We start from the raw sequence: 15,645 nt of genomic DNA, 5'->3' as shown, positions 1-15,645 counted from the left end.
TCTTAAGCCCCTGGAAAATGAAAGCAGTCTATTAGTGCTAAGTAATACTGTTAATTGGCAAGGTGGCAGCATGTGTATTTGAGATGAAAATTAGTCATTCTAATCAACTCTCACCACACCAGTTAAATAACCGCATATAACTTGCTGCATTGGTCAGTTGTGACTTCCCTTTTTAGAAGACCTTAGAACTCTAAAAGAGAAGAGTTTTGGTGTCTAAGATTTCTTTTTGCTCCATTCAGAACTATAAATCTGAAATGATGAACACAGCATGCTTATTGAGCTTCCTTCCAAAGCCTTGTTATTTAAATAGGTCACAAGATCTAGCTGACCCTCTGCAAATAATGAGACTAATACCTATGAGCTTCTGGGTAGAGCCCCGGCCTGCTCTTTCTGCAAGTGCTGCACGTAGGCTGAGGGATGGGGCATGGGTGCTTTCGAGTGAGCTTGGAGTCTATGGCATCCCACTCTCCTGCCCTTCTGAAGGGGACAGTTCTATACAGCCATGTGGTTTGTGAACGGCAAGAGACGGGTAAGTTGCATGGGTTAGCAGCAACATTGTTCCTTTTCTCATTCAAATAGAAACTTGCAGCCAAAAATTCTGCCCAGTATAAAAGTGGATGTGCTTTTTCACTTCTGCAAGCTGAAATGAGCATACCCACTTCACTGCAGAGTGTCCCTGTGACACGCAAAAAAAGTGCTGCTGAGTCACTACCTTCTTCCAGAAGCTGCTGTGCACAGAGGAAAGGTCCTTGGAAAGCAGCTGAACTATGTGGAGTCCCAGTGCAGGACTAAGCACCCAGTCTGTCATGGCTGGCCTGTGTCAGAGAATGGAAATGGGTGCATATCCTTTTGGTGGTCACTTGGGTGTCTGCTTCCACCCTTCTTACTCTCTGGAAATGCTGGTCTTGAGCCATCACATGTCCAAGGACCAACGTGTTCAGATCGCAGAGCACTAAGCTGTAGCTTGAAAGTCTTTAGAATCATTAATCCTATCTAATGTGTGACCTAAACAGATGTCATCTATCTTATTAGCACCCTTTCAGCATACTACGGCTATGCCACTCAGATGGCATGAGAAGGAAGCTTAGAAAACACAGAGAACCTAAGCGAGGAAATGACAGCACAAATCTCTGTTTCATGTCAACCACCTCCAGCTCACCTGCTCCAATCACAGTGCCATGTATGCGGCTCAACTGTGTAACAGAGGAGAGATTAGTCCTGCACACAGCTGAAGGCAGTGTCATTTAGTGAATCTGGGTCAAGAGCCTCCCATAAACTAAAGCACAGGGCTGCTGCTCCCAGAGCGCATCTCTGAGCTCCACCTGCTGCTCAGTGACTGGCGTGCCGCCCGGCACCGCTCTTTCTCTCCTTTGTTTTGTGGTTCCTGCTCCTACAATTGTAACCGTAAAGCAGAGATGTGTTCACAGCTCCCTGTGCAGCGAACCTTGCAGAAATACCCGTTTGTTTGTTCCTCCCGGTGCAAAACAGCTGACAAGCAGCTTTTTGCTGCGTGCTGAGCAGGCAGAACCATCTGGGCTCGGGTGCTATGATCTGCCCTGACAGCAGGAACAGGCATTACTGGGCTTCCCCTGCCACACACACATCACCCTCAGTAACGACACATGCATAAAAAGTCAGACCCTTCTCTTTCTGCTCTTTCCACTGGCTGCAAGTAATTTACTTGCCGTGCTGCTGGCACTGGCTGTGCTGTGGGTTTCTTCCCCCCCCCCACTGGCATTGGGCTGAAATCCCTGCACGCACAGAATTTTAATGCTGCCTTGTGATTGCGCTTTTGGAAAACCCTACAAATGCTATTGCCTCAGAGAACTCAAGGTTAGAAAAGCCTATACGTCAATTCAGCCTTATGCTTTATATTGCTCTTTTGGTTTTTTTTCCAGTGATCTGTTTGCTAAGTCTTAATGATTTTTCAACCTTAACTTCACTCTAGAAGAGTCATGGTTAGTTTAGTGCCATGCTGCTGTACTTGCTTTCTTAGAAAGGACCTTGGGAAAAGATGAGACAAGTGGTTGTGAATAAGCAAAGAGACCTGTTTTGATTGCGTGATGTCTGTCTGTTGTTCAACAACTCATTTCTCACATCAAGTAAAAGCAATTGCTAGAGCCATAACATTGCATAGTTGTCAGATAAAGCAGCCCTTGTGCCTTCAGCCTGCACTGAGAGTCACTTCCTTTTCTGGATCTGGCTGCTCAGGGCACTTTGGGTTTTCTCCTCCTTTGGTTCTCATTTATGATTTTGTTATTTCTCTCACAGAAAAAATAAGAGTATCAAGGTATTTGATGCCTTTACATGGACCTAAAGACTTTTCTCAAGTGGTGTTATTAAAATTGGAGACTTCTACCCTGTGCCACATGTCTATCTTCTGCAGAAGATAGTTAATAACAGCCATCCTTCCAGCTCTCCCATGTCAAGTGGAAAGTTATAAATGGAGAAATACACTGTGCAGGAGTACTTTTCATTTCTTTCTTCATTGTTTTTTATATTTCTAATCCAGATGCAGAGTCTTTGAAACTGCACATTTTTTCAGAGACGATGTCTGGAAGTTTCTGAAAATGTAGTGTTCAGTAACTGGACACAAGTCTGACTGCTCTCCCTGAGCCTGCATCTGAACTGTCCTCAAAGCAGCCAAACAGAAAGCTGCCGTCCTGCCCTGTCCCCTAAACCAGTCAGTTGCAAGGTGGGAGGCATGAGGGCTTTCAATCCCAAATCCAGCTCTTCGGGAAACCACAGGTGTCTGAAATGTGAACATTGAGCTCTGCCTACACTTGCATGGTAAGCTTTTCCACTAACATCATGAGTTGTTAAATTTGCAGCATTTTTAACAGGTGAAGTGTATCAGGCAGTTATTAAAAGAATTTGACTGTGTAGCATGTGCAGGAAGTTACACAGAATTTCTGGTTAAACTTGAGCATAGGAAGTTCTGCAGCAATATGCGAAGGAACTTCTTCATGGTGAGGGTGACGGAGCACTGGAATGGGCTGTCCAGAGAGGTTGTGGAGTCTCCTTCTTTGGAGATATTCAAGACCTATCTGGATGTCTACCTGTGCAGCCTGCTGTAGGAGCCTGCTTTGCAGTGGGTTGGACTCAGTGATCTTTGGAGGTCCCTTCTAGTCCCTACAATTCTGTGATTCCTCCACTGAGTCTGAGATTGGTGAATCAGTGTTGGGATATGACTTTGCTTAGTGAATGCATTTCTCTGTGTACTGTAGGCTGGCCAGCAAACTGTGGCAAAGTATTTCAGCCAAAGGTCGCAAAAAGAATTGTATCGGCAATCAAGTAAAGCCACATTCTTGGTCTTGGCAAGTTGATTGCAAGTATGCACAGCCTTTATGGCAGGTTTACAGGAATAGTGCTGCCTTGGAAGAGGCTGCTGTTGAAGCCAGTATAACAGAAACAAATAATTATGTTGACAAATTCTTGTCTAGCTTTGGGTCACTCCTGCTTACCTTGAAGATGTTGTCAAGCCTATTGTATCCTACAAAATGTACACAGAAATTCCTCTCCTTTGTAAAGCATATGTGTGTTGCAGAGTGTATCCATCATATCTGAACTAGGTGTGCTTTTCACTTGGTAAGGGGGAAGACATGCAATTAACGATCATTAAGGAATCTTCTGTTTTTGCAGAAGTGCATGTGTATGCAAAGTGTTCACTCTTTGAGCTGCATCTGCCAGCTAAAGCTTTGACAGGTTTCAGAACAGAGAAAAATGAATTGGGGAAAAAAAGAAGAAAAAAAACAGGAAAAGTTGAATGAGGATTAAAATGAGGCCTGCAGTTTTGCTTTAGAGCTGTATGGGACGTATTTTCCAGGCATGTGTTATGCAGAAGATGCTGTGTTGATGAACTGATGAACAACTGATGAGTACTTGGGCACGCGCTTACCAACATGTCTTTGCATAGCTTTTCCATTCTAATACTTTCATTGCATACATGAAGAACTATGAGAATAAAATACACAAATACTTTTCTCTTGTAACTCCTATTGTGCATTTCTATTATCAAAAGTTAATCTGTTCCTTTTGTCTGTCCTACTCATAGATAACATGTCCTTGGTTAAAACCTCAGTTGCTGTGGTTTTTGCACTGACAGGTTTGGACCAGAGCAAGTAACCTATTTGTGCATTTCTCTGTTGAACACCTACCACAGACATCGGGTTCTCAGTGCAGCACGTTGCTTCCAAGTAAGTTCTGCCTTTTGTTAGACTTCCTGCAGAGAACCTCTCTGGGAACATCTGTACATGACAGACAAACATGGAGTTTGGTATAATCCATTCTTCATTTCATGCAAAGTATGATAGGCAAATAAAGTTTGCACAAATGAGATTCTTAAACTAAAGAAAGTTAAAAGTACAGTGTGAGGTGCAGGGAAAGGTTATCTGAACATCTGTGTACAGTATATGAAAGGGTCTGCATGGGAGTTCAAAGCATTTGGCTTATCTCTGGCATTGAGACAGTTCACCATGGAAAGCAAAGTCTGAGTGTGAGTAAAACCAGTGCGAAGAGCTTTGAAAATCTGCTATGGGCCATGAAGTGAGGGCTGTGGAGCATCGTCAGCTGTGTTCTGGGCCTGGCTGGGCCCAGCAGCACAAGCTGGGGGGGGCAGGGACAGGGCTGGTGGCAGCTGTGGGACTGCGTGTCAGGTCATGGCCTATCTGGAAGGGGACCAAGGACAGACGTCAGAGGAGGTGTGCATGTGGGAGGGCGAGCTGCAGGGTCACGGAGACAGAGGGAAAATGGCCTGTTTCCAAGGGAGAGGCCTGTGGGCAGTGTGCCATTTCCCTGACTTCTGCAGTGACGGCTTTAACTGCAGGCTGTGCTTTGGCACTGCTGCCTCATACAGAGCATGGCTGAGGAGGGCTCGGCTGTCCTGTCAGGGCACCTGGCTGAGTCTGCCCGTGCTGCATTGCTGGCAGCGTCACTTTCCCTTTTAAACAGTGATGTGCTGCCCAGTATGGGGTAAATTACGCTGTGAGGTGTGTTAGACTGTGACAGATGACTAAAAGGAGTCTGGTCTTGTCCAATTACCTCCGGCAATTTAGATATTTATAAATATGTTGACCAGATACTCTCTCACCCTTCTCTTCTCCTGAGACAGGGGAGGTTTAGGTTAGATATTAGGAGGAAGTTTTTCACACAGAGGGTGGTGAGGCACTGGAACAGGTTGCCCAAGGAGGCTGTGGCTGCCCCATCCCTGGAGGCATTCAAGACCAGGCTGGATGTGGCTCTGAGCAGCCTGGTCTGCTGGTTGGCGACCCTGCGCAATAGCACAGGGTTTGAAACTAGATTAGCATTGTAGTCCCTTCCAAGCCAGGCCGTTCTATGATTCTCCAGGTTGCACAGACCCAGGTCCCTCAGCCTTTCCTCATACAGGAGGCGCTCCATGCCCTTTATCATCTTTGTCATCCCCCGCCTGGCGCTCCTTACAGACCTTCGCCGGCTCCATCACTCTGTGTCGCTATGACCCTCACGCGCCCCGACGGCGCAGCCGTTCCTCCGTGCCGCCAGGCGGCGCTCGGTGCGGCGGTCTCGCGAGAGCGGCCGTTCATCTCCCGGCAGCCGCTGCTGTGCCGATAGCAGAGCGCCGGCAGCACGGGAAGGGCACGGTGAGTGGGGGCTGCGCGCGGGTATTGCCGGATGTCCTTTCTCGGTGCGCAGCGCGCCCTACGGTGCCGCCGGCTGCTGATGGGGGCTCGGGGAGCGTGATGCCGGGGCCGCAGCTGTGGTGCGGTCCTTCTCCCCCAAGTAGGCTCCCACGCCTTCGCTGAGGCGCCCGGTCCGTGGCGATAAGGCGCGGGGCTGCCCTGCCCAGCCCAGCCCTGGGGAGCGCCTGCGGTGCCTCCCAGCGGCCCGAGCGGGCGTCCTTATAGCGTGGGTTTATTTAAGGGGCCGACGGAAGGGAAAAGGAGCCGTCGAACGTTTCCGTAACGCAGCGACGCTTCGGCCGTGTATCTTCTGACGGAGCAGAACAGCCATTTTGCGAGAGCCGCCGGGCTGCGTGCGGGAAGGCGGCGTTTGCCGCTCTTTGTGCGCGCCTCGCGGGGAGCCTCGAGCGGCAACGGCGCCGTGAGGCGGCTGTGGGGAGGCTGTGAGGTGACTTCGTGAGGCGACTTCGTGAGGCGGCTGTGCCGGGGAGGGCTCAGCTGGCGGGTGTGCTGTGATTCTGCTCATGTGGTAAGATGGCTCCTGAACGAGAGGGCTGAGAGAGCTGTGGTGGTCGGTTTGTTTGCTTGGGGAACTGAAAGGTGCGTTTTGGTGCTTGCAAGGGTGGAAAAACAAAATAAGTGAAAAACTTGCAGTCAGGCTGCATTTAAAGGAAATGCCTCAGGGAGCTGCAGGCTCCACGGATGGCTGGTTTTAAGGGAAAATCTAAGGGATGTTGTGAGGGAGTGCATTAGTGAGGTGAAGGGTGTGCAACCTTGTGGAACAGCAGCTGTGGATGAGCTAGGCTGTGTCAGTACAAGGACAGAATGGCACTCACAGGCTGTTCTTCCCTTCCCTGGCAGCTCTGCTGAGCCTTGCTGGGATCAGCTCCCGGCTGCTGAAGTTTGCTGGCTAGACAGAAATGCCAGGGGCACGTGAGCAGCAGGGAGGGTTGCCTAAGCTCCTGTGGTTGAGCCGGTTGTCAAATATCTGTTGTTTTTCCTGTGGTTGCATAAATTCCATGGGCCAAAGCATTCTGGAGTCTGCTGTTGCTCCTGGAGAGAGCTTCATCTCTGCACAGAAAACTGTCGCTGTGGAGTCTCAGGCTTTGTTTTTCCCTTTAATAGTGAAGTAGTGCAGATGGTTTTTTCATAGGATGCCCTTCCTCTTTCCTTAAGGAAGCTTCTAAGAATTTACTATTGTGCTTTAGGAACGCACTAAGAATGAGTCTGCCACAAGACAGAAATAGAAGCCCTTGCAGCAGTGAAACACTGGCGAAGTGCCTTCAGGCGAGGAAGGACTTGGAAACAGCTATCTCTGGAATTGTCAAAGCCGAGCAGCAGATTAAAGAGAACTGGCGAGAGGTAATTTTTCATTTGTTAAAAATGCATTAATAACTAATGTGACTTCACTGATGGTTTAAATCATTCCAGAGTACTTTCTGTGGGGAGGATGGCCTGAAGTTTTCCAAGAGATGGGCAAGTGTCTTGGCCTGTAACCTAGGCATGCTTTTAGTGAAGTTGTTCTGTATTGCTAGCCTAGGCATGCAGAATTTTCTAAAGCTTTTGGATGAAGTATCTGAGTACAGAGGTGTTGTGAATAACACTGCTATTTGATAATCCTTTAGAGGCAGCTTGGAAAATTGCACTGACTTGTGAGTCATGCGGTGTTGTGGGTTACTGTGGTTTAGAGCTTGAGGAATAAATTGGTACAAAAATACCACTTCTGACTGAGAAATAATATTTTGTAATCTGGGCAGCATATGCTCGTTGGTACTGTTTGACAGCTACAACAAAAATGGAAAATATTGCCTTGCAGGTTAAAGCTAAGATTCACAGCCATATCAGTCGCCAGCTGGAATGCCTGCGCAGCCGTGAGGTGTGGCTGTTTGAGCAGGTAGATCTTATTCAGCAGCTGAAGGAGGAGGCGTTGCAGCAGCAAGCTCAGCAGCTCTATTGGGTAAGAGATGGTTGCACGTTCATTTTCTTGCACTGGGATTTTAAAATGAACTGCATCTTTGCAGTTATTTTCTTAGTTTTAACCTGAGAAGCCCGAACAATAATGAGTGTTTTGTCTTTCACACAGTACTTGGGACAGTTCAATTGCCTTATTCATCAGCTGGAACACTCCTACAATAACGAACTAGCAAACCAGATTTCAGTTTGCCTGGAGAGGTAAATATTGATTACGATGCAAGCTAACACAATTGGTATTTATTTTGACTTACAAACTTAACCCCATTTGTGATTCTGGAAGAACTAGTAATAAACCTGGGTCATAATTTCTGCATTTAGAAGTTTATAGGGGTAAGGTCTTTGAAAGCACTCTGAAATATGATTCATCTTCCTCTGAGATTGGAAGAAAACAAATAAAGCAAGACCATAAAAAGCAGTGGGTGTACTCATTTATGCGGATTTCTTTTGATTTTAATTGGTGATGGCAGTTGAAGTAAGAAGGAAGAACTTGTGTTATGCTGGTTACTTTGCTGTAGTTTGTGAATTTGCACCTCTTTATTTTTTTACGAGCAGTAAAAATCTTTCATTTCTGTTAATTATTGCCTAGTCAGTTCCTGAAACAGGACAGGTGTAGAAGACAGACAATTAAAAAAATGTCTGTAACTCTCATCTTACTCTTTCAGACTGGAAGGTCTCACTCTTAAACCAGAGGAGTCTTCTGTTCTGAATTTTGAGGCTGACACATCGTACCTTCGCCAGGCTATTACCTCATTTGGTTCAATCAAAACAATGGTAAGCATCGAGACTTTACTGGATCGCAGTACTTAAAGTCTGTGTATGTATAGTTAGAGCTTGAATAACTCTTGTGTACAAGTCATATAGTTCTACTTGTTTAGTATTTAGACAGTGCTTTATTAATTATTGCACTTACCTCTCATTTTGACTGAACTTAGATCTAGTTATATATTGTGTTACTTTGGTTGTATTCTTACTCTTTTCCAGCAACTGAAAAATTAATGTTAAGTGTGAGCATCTAAAGGAAAATCTTAGATTGTGGGAAGGTATCTATGCTGTAGAAGTATTTTGGGATTCTTATGTAAGCAATGTATCTTTCATATTATTGGAGATCATTCTTTTAAAGGCAGTGGAATGGAAGTAGTGTTTTTATAGCAAATCCTTATTGTGTTCTGAATATTGAAAATTGTTGGCTATTAAGAGTGGATCAGTTGTAACTGCGCTTTGATTCTGCTTCTTAGAAACTGACAAAAAATGAGATTTAAACTGAATTTTACTTCTCTCATAGCAAACCTCAGAGAGAGAGAATGCTTCTCCTTGGTTCCCAGGGCAGAATTGTTCCCTAACAAACTGTGAGCAGGTAAGATTAGTACTCAAATCTGTTGATGGTTTAGCTGTATCAGTGGTAAAGGAGAACTGCAGCACAGTGTGTTGGCTTGCTTGAGGAGTAGCTTCTGTTTGTGAAGATATCCGAGTGGCCAATAGCAGCTGCTGTGCTCAGCAATAGTGATGTGGTGTTCTAGCTGCTCCAGGAATAGATGTGCAAGGAGATAGTATGAAAATGAAGTTGGAGTTGGACTGTCAGCCCAATGTCTTAAATGAACGGTCCTTTTTGTTGTCAGGTCAGGACTGGGAGCTATGTAATTTGTTTTAATCCAGGAGTTCATGGGAAACAAGGTGCTGGGCCCTACACAGGAACAGTGCCAGTGAAGATTTGGAGAGCAGCAAACCAAAGATAGAAGTGTGGTCAAATGTAGGGGGTTGTGACTAGATTGTACATTGTAGAAGCTGTCACTTCCCTTGGTTGTCTTTTGCTCTCTGAACAACCTTGTATCACAGAACAGCCGAGGCGTGCCTTGAAGTCATACAGATGACTGAAGATCTGCTTTTCTAACTTTCTATCTAGAATAAATACTGGTTCAGAAATTCTGACATCTACTGAATGTTCATTTTGATGTTCACCTTCAATTGCTTCGGCAATTAGACAACTTGATAACTATCAGTGTTTTTTTAATTAGCAGAAAACACTGTGTGGGGCAGTGGGCACCTCGCTTGCTGACTGGTTGCTTGGAAGCAGACCTGTGGATGTTTGCCGGGCTCCATATGTTCCCAGCACCAATCTTGAGGAATGGGTTACCCAAAAATCTGTGTCAGAACCCAGCCAGGTATGCCATTAATGCACCAACCTTGTAAGGAGAGAATGGTTGCGGGTGGAACGTGGTAGAATTTAATTCTTCTGTAATTTTGAAGCGATGACTGTGCAGTTATTGAAACACTGCTTTTTGGTGTCAATAACTGTATTTCAATGTCTTTACTAGGATTTAAGCTCTTCCAAAGTCTGCTATTTTGAGAAAGCCTGGGGAAACTTGAAAGACTTGGAAAACTGGCTCCTGCGCAGTCAACAGCATCATGTTGCTGGGAAGACAGATGGCCCTGGTCACAAGGACTCCACCTTGACTTCCAACTCATCCTTTTCCGTGGAAAATAAGGTGGAGGATTTGGAATCCCTTGTGCAAGAGGAGGTGGACCTTTCCGACTGGCTGCTTACACCTGGCGTGGAAAATGGAGGTAGTGCTTCAGTTGAGAAATGGAAGTATGAATTTAAACCTTTTAAGGAAGAATTTAATTGCAATGATTGGCTCCTCAAAGCTGAAACATGTACCAGTTGTCGTGGCAGCCAGGTCAAAAGTGTGGAAATTGAGAACCTGGGAAATCTGAAGTGCCTGAATGAGCATCTTGATGGAAAGAAGTTGCCCACTACATCTGCTGTAAATGCCTGGCTTCTTCAGCACCCCCAGGCCCCTTTTAAAATGGAAGATGTGTGCAAAGCTAATGAGCTGTGTAGCAGCTTCTCAGAGTGCGTGTGTGATGAAAACTGTGGAAAAGAGGCTCTGTGTAAATGGCTTCTGAAGAAAGAAGGAAAGGATAAAAATGGAGTTCCGGTAAGCCAGAAAGCTGTACCAAACCCAGAGCATGAGAAGACAAAGTCTCTTGTCAATTTCTGGCTTAACCCTTCACAACAGCTCCCAGGGGAACCTGTTAGCACCGAGAAAGTGGATTATTCAGCAGAGATAGCAGAACCCTTCAAAGTACTGCTTGAAAGGCCTCTGACAAGCTGGCTAGCCAAGTCTGAACACAGAGCAGAAAGTGGAGATGAAAAGGCAAGCAGAGAGAAAGTAAATAGTTCCAGAAGTCCCTTTATGGACCTCTTGGCTCCGTTCCACCACCCCTTGAACGTAAGCAGTTGGGTGTTGGCTTCAAACAACCTAGAAAATGATAACCTGCCTCCAGTGGAAGATAAATGGCTCCTACACAAGAAAGCACAAGTAAGCATATTCATAACTGCTTGTTACTGCTGTGTTTTTAGCCAATGGAATGAGTTTATTGTTTAAGAACTTTATGCCTATCTTTTTTTCTGAATTCATAACTCTTCCGTACAACATTGGCTGATAATTTCTAGGTTTTTTAGCTCTCTTAATGTCTTGAGTGATTATTACTTAGTTATTTCAGTAGACTGGGCCAGTGTTTCACATACAGCAGGAGTTAATTTTTAAATACAAGTAGTCTTCATCTTACAGATTCAGGATACAGGTTTTTTCTTTACGAGTGCTTGACAGGTTTTGAAGATGCATCAGAATGTTAAGCTGACATTAATGAAGGTGGTGATTTTTCCAGGAGTTTGGCCTTCCTACGGTTTGCGACCTGTTTGCCTGTATGAAACTCAATGGAGATAATGAGAGATGGCTGTGTCGCACCACTCTGCAGGTAGGCTGCACTGACTGTGTGTCAGCATATCTGCCCCTAACCGTAGCTTAGGTACCAAACAGAAAAGGCAGTGGCTTTCATCTTCACAGTTCTCCAAATGTAACCTTTAACGGCGCTGAGATTTCCTGCCCATACGCCATCTTAGCAGCTTGAGTCTTCTGCTTTTTCATTATTCCTTCTGTTGATTCCAAGCCAGGAAAGGAGTTGCTTACGTTCTTGAGTAAAACAGTTAAACTGATTGACACTTGATGAAACCATGTTAACTTCTATTGTGACTAAAACATGCAGTTAATGTTCAAATGCCTAGGTAACTTCTTTCTTGTTTTGTTAATGTATTTACACATGACATTGTGCTTCTCCTCGCTGTCAAAATAATCACAGAATCATAGAATGGCCTGGGTTGAAAAGGACCACAATGCTCGTGTAGTTCCAACCTCTCTGCAGTGTGCAGGGTTGCCAACCACCAGACCGGGCTGCCCAGAGCCACATCCAGCCTGGGATAACTGTAATTGTTTTCAAAATTCATGGAAAGCCGCCTTCTTAGCAGGTGCTCATCAAACCCTAGAAGGCAAGATACTCTTTTTAGCAATCGTTTCAGTAGGATTTTTTCCCAGTGTCTTACAAATGCTTTTGTCCAAAAGTGCTTCTTCGTGTTTATTGCAAATCAAAAAGAATAACCCTGTTTTAAACTTGTTTAGATGTGAAGAACTGGAGGTGTTGGGATTGTCCCCTTCCTGCTGACGAAACGCACATCACGCTGAGTGACTGCAGCCAGCTGAATTCTCGTCTTGGTGTTTGGGGGTCTGCTTTGTCTTTTACAATTATAACAGAAAAACAAATATTCATATAACAGAGTTGTGGTGCAAAATACGTCGTCGTCTTATGATTAATTTTGAAATGTAAACCCACTGAGCATAAGCAATCTGACACTATAGAGATGTTAGTCAATTTGTATGTTAGGGGATTACCTGCATCTTCTTTCATGGGCTCTCTTGAAGTATATTGAAACCAGTGCGAGCATAACACAAAATCTCTGTGGTGCTGTGAATCATCCACCTTGGCCATCCACTTCAGAAATGTTGCATTTACATTCAGATGCCACAGCTTTGACATAAGCTGGATTCTAGCTCACTGGGGTTGCGAGGTAGCTTAGACTGTGCTTGGAATTAATTGTTTTTAATTGAGCAGTTGCTAATTGCAAAGGTTTCTCTTGCATCTTATATTGGTGTGTCTCCCAGCTGAGTACGCATAGTCTAAATTTTGAATACCTCCGTTTGTGGAACCTGGCACATGACAGGAGAGTTGGTAACATGGTTTGCAAGTTCTTGAGTCCTTCAGAGGACAGGGTAGACACTGGTCTGACAAAGGAAAAATAAAATCGGGTTGGTGGGCTTTTCCAGAGTGTGAGCTTTGATGCATCAGTAGAGCCAGAACCTTCTGTGTCCACAGCATTTAGTAACTACTGAAATTTCATGGGAAGAACTGTAAAATTACATGTGTATGTTTCTGATAGTTTTAGGTAAGTCATGATGAGCTTTTATTGATTAAAGGAATCCTAGCCAGGTGGCATTTAAGGTAATATTTGGGGAATTGGATTCCTTCTCTTCAGATTGGATTTTTTTTTTCTATTTTAATTGGGAAGCACTGGCTTTACAAACTGCAGATCCCACTGTCTGATCAATTTTAATGTTTTAGCTGTGAAATTTCTTACTGTTATCAGTATGAAAGTGAGGGTTTCAGTAATTCTGCTCCCTATAGCCGTGGACACGCAGCTCAGGAGGTATTTTACATCTTGAGTTCATGGGAAACAAAGAGATGTTGGGTGGAAATGTGGATCACACCTGTCAGTTTGCATGAGAAACTGAAGTTGCATCATTCCTGCTGCAGCTTCTGCTCACTTCAAACTTAGTGACTAAAAAGCCTCCTCTTTTCCCTACGGCTGAGGCCTGCCTCAGAGTAAAAATGATTTCACTTCCTTACAGTGCTGTAGAAATTAACAAGATCCAACCTTGGTATGTGCGCACACGTTGCTGTCTGTTACAACCTGTGTATTCCAGTTTTGGGGCTGAGAGGTACGCTGCACACCTGAAACTGGACCCCAAAAGGGCTTGACATCAGTGGACCACTACCTAGAGGCTTTTGTACTTCAGTAGTTGGTGCTTTCTACTGAAAGCAGAAAGGTGCTTCCGAAGCTCACTTTTCTCCTTTGAACGTGTCTTTGTGGCATGGGGAGATGTACTATCACTAACTCCAATAATAGCCTAATTTGATTAGCAGTTGAACTTGATGAAGATGATTGAAGTGCAGCCCACCTCCTGTAATTCCTCGTAGTTGTTGTGTGCTACCTTATCAGTTCATTATGAGCCTTTAAACCTTGGGGGTATGTATTCCTTTACTTACTCAACTGACTTATCACTAATTGATATTTATGTAAAACATTAACTAGTCTTTTCCATTAAAATAATTGCAGCCAAGCTGTGTCGTATGGCTTCTTTGTGGGATGGTTAACAAAACTGCGGGACTAGCCTGGGTGACTTCAACTCAGGTGCTGTTGTGGCTCTGCTCTCACCCCAGCACTGGGTTTGTGCTTCAGTTTGCTGCTTGGCTCCCACCTGCACTGTGGTCAGCTGCCCAGGCCAAGAAACATTAGGGAGCTTACTGCCATCCCTGCAGTGAACAGAAGCTCACAGACACATAGCTGGTATGGCTAAAGCACTGGCCTTTATTCAGGAGCTGTAAGAAACACAGGCTTAGACAAAAATGGTGTCTTTTGAGTCTTATTAAGCCTTGAATATTGAAGGATTTATGGATTTTTGTTTTTAATATGATTCAGTCCTCTTCTGTATCCACATTGTGTCTGCCTGCACAGTGAAAGCTGGTTCTCTCTAGCTCCTGAGCTTTCCTTGTATTCGAATGTCAGACTTGTTGCATATTTTGCCTCCCCTCTGAGGATTTCCCATTCCTTTTAAGTGGCACTGTACCACAAAGCATTCTTCTGTGACAGCGTGCAGCTGGGCCAGGCAGCCTTTCCACCCAGTTACCTGGAGTTTCTTTTGTGGGTGTATGTGCATGTAAGCTTTTTTCCTAAATGGGCCAGACCTTCCCTTAGCAGCCACATGTGGAACTCCTGAGCGTGTATCCTGAGCATACGGCTTTCACAGACGAGGACAAATAATTATTTCAGATCTTCTAAGTACAAAAGGAAGACAAAATAGCAGGTGCAGATAACACTTCATAGCTTTGCAAGCAGTCAGAAAGGTTTTCTTTGAGCTGAGGGGTTAGGCTGATGTACTGAGGAACTGGGTGAAAGCAGGGCATGGGCAATCCCAAGCAGGAGAGCAGAAGCCCAGTGAAGGGCCAATGCACCCAACACGAGGGCTGCTCATGGGGCATCTGAGGTGTGCCTGTGGTGGCCAGTACATCTGGGCAGGGAGAGGGGGATTACACAGTGGGAAAAGATGCCTGGGTGGAATGCAGTACCAGTGCTAACGATAGAGTACTAAAAATGGCTGTGGTACCTCCCATGTCACTGTTGAGCCTGGCGTGCAGCAACACAGGCCAGTATGCAAGTATACAAAGCTTCATTTAAAGCACACAAATTTTCTAGCTATACCTCTATGCAGAGAGGCAAAATCTGATAAAACCTAAACTGGAATTGCCCCCTATCCTTTCTCAGTCCCACGTTAAGTCAGAGGAAACACAACCTGCGAGCTCTGGATCCTTTTGCTGCCCTGACGTACATTCCCCCACATGTTTTCAGAAGCAGCTTCTGCTTCACTGAGGAAGTTGAGGTTGCCAACTTGTGACTAATGAAGTTTCAACCAATTCCCCTTTGTTACCACAACTCATCTGCCGATAAGGAATGCTGAAGCAGGGTTTGCCTTTCTGTTCATTGAGCTGCACACAAAAGTGGCGGCAGAACAATCGGAAAGCTTTCCTTATAGCTGCTGTCTCAGGTTCCCTTACTTGCTGCCACAGCATGGAAAGGTGTCCATCACTTGTCGGCAAAACCAGATGCTGTGCCAGGCACAGCAAGCAGACAAGAGCACAGCACTTCGGGACCACGGAGGTCCCTTATGCCCACATTTACATAATTCTCTTTTGGAGGACTACGATGTGCTTACCAAATCCTACAGGTGCAACTTCCTTTTATTCCTACTGACCTCACACATTCTTTTGGTCACAGCTTTTTTAGCAACAGCTTTATGCTGACTGCTCACAATTTACTGGTGACCACAGCAACTCTTCCACATAA

At 45.1% G+C, this 15,645-nt stretch overlaps 1 protein-coding gene and 1 long non-coding RNA gene across 6 annotated transcripts; both read left to right on the top strand.

The window, feature by feature from the left end:
- The first annotated feature begins 1,172 nt into the window (after positions 1–1,172).
- On the top strand, positions 1,173–4,197 carry LOC125694097 (uncharacterized). The gene is made up of 3 exons (XR_007377385.1): positions 1,173–1,833; positions 2,272–2,790; positions 4,106–4,197. It is a non-coding gene; the product is annotated as an uncharacterized LOC125694097 (long non-coding RNA).
- Positions 4,198–5,485: 1,288 nt separating this feature from the next.
- Positions 5,486–13,864, top strand: NCOA4 (nuclear receptor coactivator 4). 5 transcript variants are annotated; one of them, XM_048947119.1, is made up of 11 exons: positions 5,547–5,618; positions 5,899–6,186; positions 6,866–7,019; positions 7,474–7,614; positions 7,741–7,829; positions 8,294–8,402; positions 8,914–8,985; positions 9,644–9,790; positions 9,944–10,951; positions 11,301–11,390; positions 12,089–13,864. In XM_048947119.1, the coding sequence occupies exons 2-11, from the start codon at positions 6,182–6,184 to the stop codon at positions 12,092–12,094; spliced, it is 1,821 nt and encodes a 606-aa protein (XP_048803076.1). In that variant the 5' UTR covers positions 5,547–5,618; positions 5,899–6,181; the 3' UTR covers positions 12,095–13,864. The 5 variants fall into 5 exon arrangements, with proteins under 5 accessions (XP_048803078.1, XP_048803076.1, XP_048803077.1 ...); XM_048947121.1 differs by lacking the exon at positions 5,899–6,186 and having other exon boundaries at positions 5,486–5,618; XM_048947120.1 differs by lacking the exon at positions 5,547–5,618 and having other exon boundaries at positions 5,625–6,186; positions 9,647–9,790.
- The last annotated feature ends 1,781 nt before the right edge of the window (positions 13,865–15,645 follow it).

Source organism: Lagopus muta, chromosome 5 (genome assembly GCF_023343835.1).
Source record: "Lagopus muta isolate bLagMut1 chromosome 5, bLagMut1 primary, whole genome shotgun sequence".
NCBI classification, from domain to species: Eukaryota; Metazoa; Chordata; class Aves; order Galliformes; family Phasianidae; genus Lagopus; species Lagopus muta.
Note: the sequence above shows the minus strand (reverse complement) of the source record. Positions and strands in the feature narration are given on the sequence as shown.

Bases quoted from the DNA above. Each gene is read 5' to 3' on its own strand.
- NCOA4 (XM_048947119.1), top strand. The intron at 7,020-7,473 runs GTAATTTTTCAT...ATTGCCTTGCAG, and splicing joins TTAAAGAGAACTGGCGAGAG to GTTAAAGCTAAGATTCACAG. The intron at 8,986-9,643 runs GTAAGATTAGTA...TTTTTTAATTAG, and splicing joins CCCTAACAAACTGTGAGCAG to CAGAAAACACTGTGTGGGGC.